The sequence below is a fragment of the Sinohyriopsis cumingii genome, chromosome 12, assembly GCF_028554795.1.
Source record: "Sinohyriopsis cumingii isolate HCF-2022 chromosome 12, ASM2855479v2, whole genome shotgun sequence".
In the NCBI taxonomy this organism is placed as follows: Eukaryota; Metazoa; Mollusca; class Bivalvia; order Unionida; family Unionidae; genus Sinohyriopsis; species Sinohyriopsis cumingii.
The window spans coordinates 8,079,097-8,093,265 of record NC_142972.1 but is presented as its reverse complement, the minus strand read 5'-3'; the positions used below and the strand labels follow the sequence as shown (position 1 = coordinate 8,093,265).

General features: G+C 35.9%; 1 protein-coding gene across 3 annotated transcripts in view; it reads left to right on the top strand.

Moving 5' to 3' along the window:
* The window catches only part of LOC149785972 (BTB/POZ domain-containing protein 10-like), a 46,789-nt gene that overhangs the window by 9,225 nt on the left and 23,395 nt on the right, over window positions 1–14,169 (top strand). For all 3 annotated transcript variants that reach the window (XR_016424848.1, XM_089976231.1, XM_089976230.1), the window contains exons 4-6: window positions 4,418–4,647; window positions 9,018–9,120; window positions 13,548–13,668. Coding sequence is in view for 2 of the 3 variants with exons in the window: in XM_089976231.1 (XP_089832357.1) it covers window positions 4,418–4,647; window positions 9,018–9,120; window positions 13,548–13,668 (454 nt within the window). In the remaining variant the exon portion in view is untranslated. The remainder of the gene's footprint in view (window positions 1–4,417; window positions 4,648–9,017; window positions 9,121–13,547; window positions 13,669–14,169) is intronic.

Sequence of the window (14,169 nt, the reverse complement as noted above, 5' to 3'; positions counted from 1 at the left end):
AAAACAAAATTGTTATCTAATTACATTTTTGCCATTCTTGTTGTTGCTGTCACAGCCCAGATTATAATAGTCATTGGTTCCTTACAGTTCATTTGCTGAGTCAGTAATGTTTACTCAAAATTTGTGATCCTCAAACTGACCCCATGTTTACTTTTAAAACTTATGTGTACATGTTATAAAATAGCTGTTTTGCAATTTCATTATATTAATTGATGAGGAATGCTTTTTTCACAAAACTTGGCCAATGTTTAGAATTTTACAGCTCAGATCATTTGTTTGTTGGGGGAGGGGCTCACATACATACTTGCCAACCATTATGATTTTGTCGTAATCATTATCCTTTTTTCTCCACATTATGTTTTGCGCTGTACTATTTCTGGATTATGCTTTTTGCTACATTAAGAAATAAAATCAAAATAAAAGTAATAAAAAATTGTTTTTGTTATTTTTATTATTATCTCTCTAATTCCAACTCCTATAAATTTGACAATATTCTTAAAATGGTGACTGTTCTGTAAGAATAGTGTAATAGTACTTGCCTTATTTGCTATTTATAGCAACTGTTTATGACCCATTTCCAATTAAAAAAAAGATGGGTTTCTTCAGAAGTGAACTATGCCTAAGAGATTCATTTTATTAATACCGCTATGGTGGCCTAGTGGTTAGAGTGTCCGCCTCGGATGCAGGAGGTCGTGGGTTTGATCCCCGGTAGATTCATACCAAAGACTTACAAAAATGGTACTAACAGCAGCCTCGCTTGGCGCTCAGCATTAAGAGGTTAGTGTTAGGACTGGTCGGCCTGGTGTCAGGATAATGTGACTGGGTGGGACATCATGCTACTTGTCTGTGGCATGATGCCCCAGTGCTAGACATCACTATAAACTGCCACACTGCAGACATCGTAGTGATATGACTAAAAAACTGTTAAAGCTACATTAAAAATCCAAATCACACACACACACACACAGACACATACACACACACACACACACATTTTATTGATAAGCTAGTTAGTGAACCAGTTTACTTTTAAAGAAAATGGTGCCATATGTTAAGTGAAACACTTTATGGCATGAGGTTTTTGGATGTTAAATGATGGCGTGAGTTGTGGATGGTACATGATGGTGTGAGTTGTGGATGTTATATGATGGTGTGAGTTGTGGATGGTACATAATGGTGTGAGTTGTGGATGGTACATGATGGTGTGAGTTGTGGATGGTACATGATGGTGTGAGTTGTGGATGTTATATGATGGTGTGAGTTGTGGATGGTACATGATAGTGTGAGTTGTGGATGGTACATGATGGTGTGAGTTGTGGATGGTACATGATGGTGTGAGTTGTGGATGGTACATGATGGTGTGAGTTGTGGATGGTACATGATGGTGTGAGTTGTGGATGGTACATGATAGTGTGAGTTGTGGATGGTACATGATGGTGTGAGTTGTGGATGGTACATGATGGTGTGGGTTGTGGATGTTATATGATGGTGTGAGTTGTGGATGGTACATGATGGTGTGAGTTGTGGATGGTACATGATGGTGTGAGTTGTGGATGTTATATGATGGTGTGAGTTGTGGATGGTACATGATGGTGTGAGTTGTGGATGGTACATGATGGTGTCAGTTGTGGATGTTATATGATGGTGTCAGTTGTGGATGGTACATGATGGTGTCAGTTGTGGATGGTACATGATGGCGTCAGTTGTGGATGGTACATGATGGTGTCAGTTGTGGATGGTACATGATGGTGTGAGTTGTGGATGGTACATGATGGTGTGAGTTGTGGATGGTACATGATGGAGCATATGGATCTTTTCAATCTTCAGAACATTCCAGATCAGATAAAAGGACAAATCAACACCGCTTTACAAACTTTAAAAGAATTGTGGGAGTAATGTAATACAGCAGAATTCCAGTTCACTATCATTAAGCAAAAGTTACACATGTGAACTAGTTGAAGTTAGTGCTGAATATAAATAATTTTTCAGTATATATTGTGTTTGTATTCTGGTTCCAATCCATATCGATTTTGCACTTTGTGGCAAAAATTTGACCAGCTACAGAACCATGTTAGTAGTAAAAATGTATCTTTTTCATACATGCTGTAATTCTGGCATGTAATATATAGATTGCACTTGTCAAGCCCAAATTATGATTTTTTGCCACTTATAATTACAATAATTATGCTTATACCTCTGGGGGGTGGTGGTGGCATGTATGTGACATGGAAGAGGATGGTGGTGGTGCATAGGTAGGGAAAACTATGCTGGATTAATGAAGTTAATATGTCATCAAAGTTGTTAAAGAAAGGAATTTGACATCATCCCTGCAGACCATACTGATTGCTGTATTTGGGTTCTGTTTATTGTATTTTCTGTTTCTTTTTGAACACTATATTTTCTTTTGTGCCAGATTTTACATTTTTATGTACTTTTGATTTTGGGCACAATTTATTGTTCTTAGTGATAAGACAAGAGAGACAGAACTCTAAATCCTAAAAGCATTAGAAGGACATGTCACCCATTATTTTAGAAGAAAACTGTTATTGTAAAAACCTTCATCTTAACATCTTTTCTTCACTTCCATTATGGAATATTCTGAAACCTAAACCTGGTCATGTACCAGTCTATGAATTAGTTCCAATTGATACCAGTCTATGAATTAGTTCCAATTGATACCAGTCTATGAATTAGTTCCAATTGATACCAGTCTATGAATTAGTTCCCATTGATACCAGTCTATGAGTTAGTTACAATTGATAATTAGAATCTAAATTCTTTTTATAAAACAATGGCATAAAATATAGAGTATCTTTTAATGCATTTTTCACATTATGAATGTATAAATATTGGAATGGAAATTTCTGAATAGCATAATATTTTGAATTGACATCTTTTCTCACTCCAGTTTACCAATATACACTATTCTTTGCCTTGTTATTGTCAAGATTCATTGTGTAAATATATTTTCATTTTCAACTCGGTGGAAAACAGAGACCAATCTGAGTTTTATTTGTGCAAATATTCAACAAAAGGTAGATGACGGCAGGAGATTAAAACGTGTATGTCTTGTTTTAGCTTTTTATGCTTATCGTTGTGTTTTCTTTTATGTATGCATTTTCTTGTGTACTGAAATAAATTAGAACTGTTCCATTTAAACATACATGGTACCCAGGGAAGGCAGTCTTTAAACATACATGGTACCAAGGGAAGGCAGTCTTAGAGCTGTTCCATTTAAACATACATGGTACCCAGGGAAGGCAGTCTTATAGCTGTTCCATTTAAACATACATGGTACCCAGGGAAGGCAGTCCTTTTCAAATATATGCCATATGTACTCTGATTACTGAAAGGTTCCTTTGAAAATTACACAAAATTCTAAATTCTCATCTACAGGTGGCTGCTTAACATTTAAAGTATCTTTCCCAAGTCACAGATATGTTTTACTGGAACAGCCCTTTGTAATTATGGAAGTAATGTCTGTTTTCATTCATTAATGCATAGAAAAGTGTGATTAATTTGCTATGTTCCTTGCAACATACATTTGGATCTGGATGCATGGGCCCAAATTTTTCATTTGTTTCATTCTGATGACTTAATTAAATATTTGTGTGTTTTCTGACATCTGAAAACATGTGAAAAATTGTATGAGGTAGTGAGCCATTAGATTGTGATTATCAGATTATTAGACATTATGATTATCAGATTGTCAGACATTATGATTATCAGACATTATAGTGGAGATAGACCATGGGGCTCTTTAAACTCTTCACCCACCCTGTGAACTGTACCATGATACTCGGTTGGCATTCATGTTTTCCAGGTAGCTGCCAAAGTTTGCCATATAAATATACTGACAATTAATTATTTGCTGTACTAGAAAAGGGCTTCACTTCCATTAAGGAACTTACACTCAATATTAGTCTTCTTCCTGCTAGTAATTTCTTTAAACAATTTCTTGCTTTGTTCCTTGTTTCATCTGTATAGCCTCAGAAATATGTTATATTAACATATTTAATGAAGTCTGTGGCAAAAATCAACCGATTATAGGACAAATATAGAAATTTTAAGTCACTTGATTTTTCATTTTAATTTAAGTAAACCACGATCTGAAAATTTGCATGAACTTTGGTAATTTTTACAATCATGAGCCCTCTGTCTGCGTGAGTTTGAGTCTCAGGCTCAGCTAACGTTGGTAATTTTGAGTCATGAGCACCAGCGTAGCACTTTGCCAGGTAAATGAATGTTAGAAATGTTTAACGCAGCTGCCACTGTTTCATTGCCTGAAAATTATGTACATGTCTTGCAGTATCAGCTAATGCATGCAGGAAAAAATTAACAAAGATTAATCAGCTTGATGGAAGTTGGAGTACATTTGTAATTATCTTCTCTTTCAACACATTGCTTTTTACTCTAGGCGTCAGGAGGCAGTGATGAGCCAGTCAGCTACCTGCAGGCTGGGGACACCAAAGGAGCTTGTGGTGGAAACATGAACCTACTCGGTTCCTTGCTGCCACAGCAAGGTCTACAAAACAAGGGCAACAATTCTCCTGTACTTGGCGAGAGAATTGCTCTCCTGGTGGATGATGTTAGATTTGTAGTAGACCCAGAAATGTTTAGAAAGCATCCAAATACGATGCTTGGAAGGTGAATATTTCAGTATTTTCTCATCTTTTCTGCTGATATGTGCAATACATTGGTTTTCATATTTGATATTGACATATTTTATTTAAAAAATGCCATCGTCTTAAAGTGAATGTTTACAAGTTATATATACCGTGTCTGCATGATCATTGAAAGTCATTGAGAAGTGAACACCTCAATTCAAGGCCTTGAACATCATTGATATTTCACCTAGTCATTTCAAGTCATTCAGTTTTAAAAAATTTTGCTTATAAATAAATTATGGTGGAAACTTTTACTTTTGTGTCATTTATTTTATGTTGTGTAATGATTGGAAGTACCGTTTGATTTTCCATCATGTGCTAGCAATTCCACCATTATCATAATCCACTGGAAGTAATCGGATATCATACAGTATGTCCCTTGCACATGACATCATTAATGCGTGCACACTCTTTAACTTCACTAAGATTAATTGGCACATTGGGCCCTGGAAAAGCATTCTGTTGTAGTTTGAACATTGCCTCAAGGAAGTTGTGCAAATGCTTGTTTAAAATATGGGCTACCTAGTAAATCCTAATTGGCAGAATGCTGGCACATTTATCTTTAAATGATGATTTCTTGCAGCAAATACTGGCTGATGAAAGTGATGATGACAATTTATTTTTAAACTATTAAGTATATGACATATTGGAGCTGGAAAAGTGTTAATGGAGATGCGAGCGAGTGATTTTGAACCAGAGAATGGTGTTCGATACAAGACCAATGTATATGCTGGATGGAAAAAAATAGTATGCCAGTCAACCACCCTTTCTGCTGTATTTCGAAATTAAATGTAGAAAAGGTAGACTAACAAACCAAATTAAAATGCATACAGTTTGAAAGTAAAGTGAAATTTTCATTTCTTTTCTCATGCAATTTAGCCCTGTGGGATCTTGTGCTACAAAACCATATAGTGGTTATGCTCAAGTGGGGGGATAACTTAACTTGGAAATTAACATTAGACCCGGAGGTCTTTTTTTGCACTAACCCTGTATTTATGTGATAAAAGTCTTGAATGGAATTATCTTTTTTGCACTATACCCTGTATTTATGTGATAAAAGTCTTAAATGGAATTATCTTTTTTTGCACTATACCCTGTATTTATGTGATAAAAGTCTTGAATGGAATTATCTTTTTTTGCACTATACCCTGTATTTATGTGATAAAAGTCTTGAATGGAATTATCACTTTTTGCACTATACCCTGTATTTATGTGATAAAAGTCTTGAATGGAATTATCTTTTTTTGCACTATACCCTGTATTTATGTGATAAAAGTCTTGAATGGAATTATCAGTTTTTCTATAAAGCAAACACCCAAAATCTTGCATATCTGGCCTTGCTATAATTTTAGTGTGCATTTTAAGTTGCATAAAGGCACACCGAAGTGTTTTGATTTATATTTTAGTGTGCATTGTAAGTTGCATAAAGGCACACTGAAGTGTTTTGATTTATATTTTAGTGTGCATTGTAAGTTGCATAAAGGCACACTGAAGTGTTTTGATTTATATTTTAGTGTGCATTGTAAGTTGCATAAAGGCACACCGAAGTGTTTTGATTTATATTTTAGTGTGCATTTTAAGTTGCATAAAGGCACACCGAAGTGTTTTGATTTGTATTTTAGTGTGCATTGTAAGTTGCATAAAGGCACACCAAAATGTTTTGATTTATATTTTATTGTTGATAAACATTTAATGCATTGTGTGCTGACAGTTGGAAAGATGTGGAACTTTAAACAATGTGTGCATCCATCCTGAAACAGGAAATTGCATGATGGCAAGAGAAAGTGTGATCGTCAGTAAGAACAAAAGAGGAAAACAAGAAAGTACTAGAAATGTTTGGAAAATGCATATAAATGGCTGCATTGCAAGGAAGCCTTTGATGTTATGCACTTTCTGCAAGTTTTTGACAAAAGTACACTGGCTATTTTATTTATTGATGGGTGTAAAAAATATGAATAATGTAATCTTGGAATCACACTAATAATGGTGCTCCTTAACTCACAGATTATAAACCTAGAGATGCATTCAAGCTGTGGCATGCTGCTAGTCCAAGAAATAGAAGGCCAGAGAATAGGCCTTACAGACCTACATCTGATGCTGAATCAGATGCAGAAACGAATCGGAACTTTCAAGCATTCTTGTTTGTAAACTACATTTGTTATTGTTTTGAGTTGATATTTATGAATAATAAATGTTGAATTAGAAACTGGAGTGGCTTCTGTTTGATTTTCTCAGGTTCAGTGAAATTTGGACAGGATCAGTAATAATTTGATTTTCTTAGGATCAGTAAAAATTGGATTTTCTAAGCATCAGTAAAATTTGGGGAGGATCGGTAAAATTTGGATTTTATAAGGATCAGTGAAATTTGGGGAGGATCGGTAAAATTTGGATTTTATAAGGATCAGTGAAATTTGGGCAGGATCAGTAAAACTTTGTTGTTGGTGATCCTAGTGACAAAAGATTAATTTCAATCCCTGTTACTGTCATTATTGAAAATTCTTCATTTGGATTATAAAATAGTTCTGATTTACACTCTACCTCGATAACTTGCGCACAACGGGGTCCACAAACATAGATCGCATTATAAGTGAGGCTCGAGTTACAGAGGGACCTCCCAAAAATTGAAAAAAAATCACTTTGGCATCAAGGAAACGGGGGGGGGGGCGGGAGCAGCTTTAGGGAACTGGGCTGTTTATTGACTGAATCCTCATTTTATAATCACGTCGATATGAATGTTTAATAACACGCTTTTTCTAATGAAGTTGTTCATTATTCTGTTTAAATAACGTTTATTTTCAAAATGTCCAACAAATAAAAGATTCCAACTGGTTTCAACAACCGTCACGTGTACGTGAAAAAATCTGTATATTACGTCAGTGCTTTTTGTTTTCTTGATGAGTCTGGTTCCTGTAGTGGTGTTTAATAGTAAACCGCCAAAGCAGAGTCACCAGAGCAGGGAACTAGACTAACTATTGATACACCACCAAACAAGGTTCCTTTTTTTTCCTTAAAAACACGCGACATTTATTTCGTGAGACAATCGTCTATGTTGAAACCCAAGTTTTGTATTGTTCAATTAGTACAATATTGATGTCATGATTTCATTGGAAGTAATAATTAAACTTCTTATTATCCTTGATGATATCTCTAAGTGCCAGTTCATGAATTCTTTGAAACTCGCTTGCCCACAATGGTATTCATTTCACTTGACTGCCTTATCTTTGATCACAGTTATGAAAGAGTTGGTTAATTTAAGATAGTTTATGTTGCATACACAATAACATTTATAACTGTTTGATTGATCAGTTGAAGTGAGTTCACCTGACGTACGACCAGGGCGGCTAGATTTTAAGTTTGTAGGATTTTCGTGCCTTTTAACTTTTATTTCATTCAAAAGACATAATTAACATGGTAAAACAAAGGAGGCCAGCTTTTAATTCAGTCCAACAATACAACAAATATTTCTGGAAGTCAGTTATCAAAACACTGTCGGCACTTAATTAGGTTCTCAGAGAAATGGTCGCGGACATAGCTGTTACAGTAGATTCGCGCATTTTATGTTTAATTACCAGAGGACACATTGCATTTATGATGATTACACTTAAAAGGAACTAAAAGATAGAACTAGAACACAAATTTCAATTGATAACAAATTAGTCAATTTGTTTGTATTTTTTTATTAAAGTACTGCTCAACTTGGCGTAAGTGACATTTTCATTGATTGAAATTTCCTTACGTGTTGTTAATTGCAGTGTACTAGGAATGTTGTTTGGAAAGAAAATGTAAAAAATTGTATGACCTATTTTTAAAATTTATATTTTTGAAAGTGTTGATTAAAATTTCCAGGTCCTATCTACTGTTTTTGACGATAAAACGAGCAATATATCAAAATTTCCATTACCAATTTTGATTGTGATTTTCTTCAAGTTCAACAAATAGGGATCCATTTTTAGAGTATTTTCTGGTTTAAAAAATGGGAGCCACTCCTGACCCCGCGTTATAGGCGGGTTCACGAGTTATCAGGGTGCGAGATATTGAGGGAGTTGTGTACTCTGTATACAGAAAAATGTTGTATTCCATTATTGGAGGAGTATTTAACATTAAAAGCATTATTTTGGGGCACATTTGTTATTTAATCTTTTTGTTTCTATGTTATGCTTGCAGAAAAAGTAGTTTTCAATATCAAAATTTTGGTGGCCCCATTTGAAAATCATGAGAGCCCATTGGTGCCATAAGGTTGAATCCTAGATTATACCCTGCGCCAAGACCAGAAACTTGTGGTCCAGCAAGAAGATATTTCCAATTTAAATACAATACCTTTTAATAAACTGAAAATATTTGCTTTTTCAGAATGTTTACATCATCATTAGAGAACAATTTTGTACGTCCAAATGAGAGGGGAGAATATGAGGTTGCAGATGGTATCTCAGCTGCTGTGTTCAGACCTATTCTGGTGAGTAAAACTGGCTTGTAATATCACACAGATGGTATCTCAGCTGCTGTGTGTATTGGTGTGTATGTGTATTGGTATGTATGTGTAACCAGATCAATTTCAGCATGATAGCACACACAGTTTTGGACATGCAGCTATGACATTTGGTGATCTTTATCGTGGTCATAAGTAGATGGCCTGATTACAGTTTCACCTCATTACAGCAATTTTCAATTATTTTCACATTTTTGGGGGACTTTTTAACAAGTATCTATAAAAAGACCAATGAAATTTGGTTTTCTTATTATATATGCATAAATAGTCGACCTGATTTTCATGCCATTATAGCTGTTTTTCACATTTTTTCTGGTTTTAACTTGTTATCCCCCACTTTTTCAAATACATTGTCTCCAAATTATCATCTATCCATCACACTTTCCCTTCCGCTCTAATAATATGTCTGTCTGAGATTATGGAATGAAAAACATCAACATTAGAACTGTGTCACATACCACATTTGCAGTTCTATTTTCAGGATGAAGGGTACCACAGTATTTTCAGATTACCCTTTCTTTCCTCTGTTAACTTCAAAGCAGTTTGAATTTAAGAGATGGAACTTGGTATACTTGTACATCATCAAAAGAAGTTGTTGCATTCCACATCGTGGGGTCCTATCTTCAGGGTCATTGTTGCCACTTTTGTATTTTACATTTTCATCTCATTTTTCTTTCTGCTCCATAACTTTAAAGCTGTTTCAGATTAAGGGAGGAAACTCATCCTGACAAGGAGGTGTGTCTTGTACCACATTGGGATTGCTAGGGTCAGGGTCAAGGCTTGGCATTTTAAGACCTCCATTGTCCTTTCCTTCTGCTTTGTAACTTTGCTCACATTTGTATGTTCCATAACATGAAAGCCATTTGTTTTCAAGGGAGGAAACTTGGTAAACTTTCACAATATCACTAGAAAGCATGTCATGCAACAGTTAGTGATGCTGCTATATTCATTTCTTACTTGAATACATTCCCTGGTCTCATTGACATTAGGAAATAAATGCCATTACCTCCTGAAGCCAGCCCTCTTGCAAAACAGAAATTTTGTCTTTTCCATCTATATACCATATAGACATGGGAAGAAAGTCTCACCTATTGCCTTCCTTGACCACTTGTAGGTGGCACCAGTTTAAGCAAAATGTCAACATAGTACAAGACCTCACAAAATCCTATTAATATCTGTGCGATTTCAACCCATCTATCCAGAAAGTTGGTATAATTGAGTGTAGTAATGTTTTACAGCTTGTGGTAAACATTATTTGTTACTTTTGATCAATATTTTAGTGAATTTTATTTGCAGTTGTGGACTTTGTTTATTCTGTCCTTTGTCCAAAGATGACTTAGTTGCTAGCTTGGTGGGAGACATTTTGATTGTCCCCCTCCAAAGTTAGACTTATGATGCTGGCTGTAATGATTGGAGGAACATGGGATTGCAGAATTGCCATCCTTGAATTCTTCCCAGATGGTGTTAGAGCCACAGACGTGTTGACAAATATAGGAAGTGATGATGCAGTTGCTAAATTTAGGTCAGTTTTTGACTGTATGATCTTTGTAAACTCAATAGACAACTTGGAACTTGTCGGGGAGTGTCCCCCTTGTATTTAGAGCTTAAGTCTCATTTTATGGCGAATGCTCTGACTGCCTCAAACTTTGGGTGAGACAGACACCTGTCTTCACTTATCATCACTCACATCACATAATTCATTGTCACGCCCTTTCGGTTGCTGTCACTCTTTGGCATCAGGATACAGAAAATGAGGATTTGAGTAGTACAGGAAGTGCCCCTCCAACTTGCCATACTTACTGCTGGGACGTTTCGTTCAAATCATTCTCTGTCTTAATGGAGAGTTAAACATCATCAATGAGATTAGAGGCTGAATGCTGCCCAGTAAGTTAAATTTCATGAGACAACATTCTCACTTCAGTGGCTGTTTAGTAAAGGGGATAAGATACCAGGTTTCTCTTTTCCTAAGCCTCAAAACTGCTTCTGTTGACTAACCACCCTGTTTGCCAGCAGAGAGCCTACTGGTTGGTGCCATGCTGCTTTGTTTCTGTTTCAGAGTGGCTTTGGTTTTCATTTACCCAGTGCTTTCTCCATTCATTTCTGTTTCAGAGTGGCTTTGGTTTTCATTTACCCAGTGGTTTCTCCATTTATTTCTGTTTCAGAGTGGCTGTGGATTTCATTTACCCAGTGCTTTCTCCATTCATTTCTGTTTCAGAGTGGCTGTGGATTTCATTTACCTAGTGCTTTCTCCATTCATTTCTGTTTCAGAGTGGCTGTGGATTTCATTTACCCAGTGCTTTCTCCATTCATTTCTCCTGTTCATGACAGACATACTGTCATATTTGGAGAATGCTGAAATTATGCACAAGAAGATCATTATGTGTGAAGTGGACATTGATGTACCAGAGTTCAAGATGGAAACGGCTCGATTAATCAGACTTTCGGTCAGAAAGGATGAAATTGTAATAATCCTGGACCTGACTGAAACATATTTTCACATTCCACATTAGCCAGCCCAAGTTTCTTGTTAGCTTACCAGGGAATAGTATACCAGTTTTGCATGCTACCAAAAATTTTCAACTTTGTCATATTTGTCTAGTTAACTTCATCATCCTCCAAAAACAAATGCTAAGTTCTGTTCAGGTGAGATGCAGGAATGATCTCCTGTCTCTTTCAGGTTACCTGGGTTTTCTTGTGACCTGGAAAAAGTCAGATCTCAACCCATCATAGCATTTTGTCCATGTGGGCAAAGAGTTGATCACCAATCTCAACATCAGTCCCCTCTTGTACATGGGTATTATGAAACTCAGTCAGTATCAGACAGAGAGTTGATTACAGTGTAAGAATTCCTGCAACTCCATGACTAACTCAATGTGGCAGTGGATCTAATTCTGCTTGGCTGCCTTTTTCATGATTTCATCTAATGATATCTCTGCACTCCCAGTGTCACCCTTTTTCAGCCTACTTGATGAGAAAGTGTAGCAGAGATGCCCATTCTCTCAAATGGGGTGTGAGTGTCCCAAATTGTCCAGTGTAATGTTTTGATTCAAGACATAATAGAAGCTCTTTGCTGGCATGCATAGTCAATATTTTCAAGTTTTTATCTCTGGGATCTAATGGGTCTAGCGGCTGCTACCCAGATGACCATCAGACCCATTTAACATCAACACAACTTTCTCACATTCACTAGTGTAGCACATTGCTGGATTCTGTCCAGTTAATTTTCTTTCTTTCTTTGCCATGTCTTATAGGAAGAGTGCCTGTTGTAGATGTAGGATGTTTGGCATTCCATCCTCCTATTACCAAGTCTCCACAAGTTAATGTGATTGGGGAATGTATTCATTGGAGAAATATTGAATGATAACATTGACCTTGAAGATACCAGTCTGTTTTCTAAATTCTGCTTCTCAAAGAATACTTATTCAATCACATTACAATTAAATCCACTGTACCTCCCTGCAAATGTGAACATCCTAGCTGAAGTATCACTCAGATTAAAGTGGGTGCCAATCTAGCAGTGGTCAAGGGAAGGTAATTGGTAAGAGTTTTGTCCCTTAGTCTATATGGTAACTTTTGCATGTAATCAAATATATTGAGTTTTACTCTTATACACATCAGTCAGTATTTCACCTGCTGTAATTAGAACATCAGCAGAATTACAGCCCGGTGATGAGATCTCTGTTCTTACATTCTGAGACTGGCATATTAGCCAGTTAAAATTGCAGCTTACTGGTTTTTTTTCCATTGAAAGGTTAAACTGATGGGTTTATTGTCAGAATATTACAACATGAATCACAAAATAATATCACCTTCAATCTTTGTATCCACTGCAATTTGATGATGAATACAGGATCACTGTTTGATTGAGTTACAGGAAAGGTCATACTGATGTCATTACCGACTTGATGTGTACAGGATCACGGTTTGAATGAGTTGTAGGAAAGTCCATGCTGATGTGAAAGGTCAACTTGATGATGTATACAGGGTAGCAGTTTGAGTTATAGGAAAGTCCATGCTGATGTAAATATCAACTTGATAATATATAAAGGATTGTTAATTCATTGAAAGGAAAGTCCATGCTAATGTCAAAATAGTTGCCTAACAGATGAGCACCACACAGTACTGATATTATGAGCATAATTTGATATAATCATGTTGAGGACTGCTTCATAGTGCTAGCGAAAGTTTGTCATAGTGACCTGATTTGCCATGATACGGTCATGACTGTCTTACAAAGATAATCCATGGTCAGAAGAATTTATGCAGTGGGATTAGTGTTATTATTACACTGTTGAAGAAATTAACAAATTCTGCACTTATCCCAGTTAGGTTATTTAGATAATGTTTTTTCCTAGAAAGAGGACATGTTCAACAATAATGATTTTTTTCTTTAGGATTACTACAAGACTGGGACTATTCGATGTCCACCTAGTGTGTCAGTACAAGAGTTGAGAGAAGCATGTGATTATCTGCTAATTCCCTTTGACTCGAATACAGTCAAGTGCCAAAACCTGAGTAAGCATTGCTTCTTTAAGGCACAGATAACAATCATGTACATATGCACTCACACACACACACATGCAAAGTTACATTATAAAAAAGATTATCACACCTATAGCTTTGTTGAAAGACATTTACATATTCACTTGTAAAGAAAATAAGGCATATGACTGAATTATTATTAATTTATGATAATCTGTGCAATAGTATTTTGTTCAAACAGAAGTTAAAATGATGGTATAATTGTCCCATTATGTTAGCATTGAAAGTTTGCCACTTGCTGGAAAGTGTTATATGAAAACACTATTTAAGAACACCAGAAAAAATCAAGATCAGATAGCAGTATTTACACACGAAAGAAACACCATTAAACAAATATCAGTATTATAACAACAAGAACACCAGTAAACCGCTAGATCAGATAGGAACATTAAAATGCAGTAAGTACATGAGAAAACCTCATGATCAAATCTTGTTTACTCAGAATCTTGCAGTGTTAACTTGGTGTTGATACCA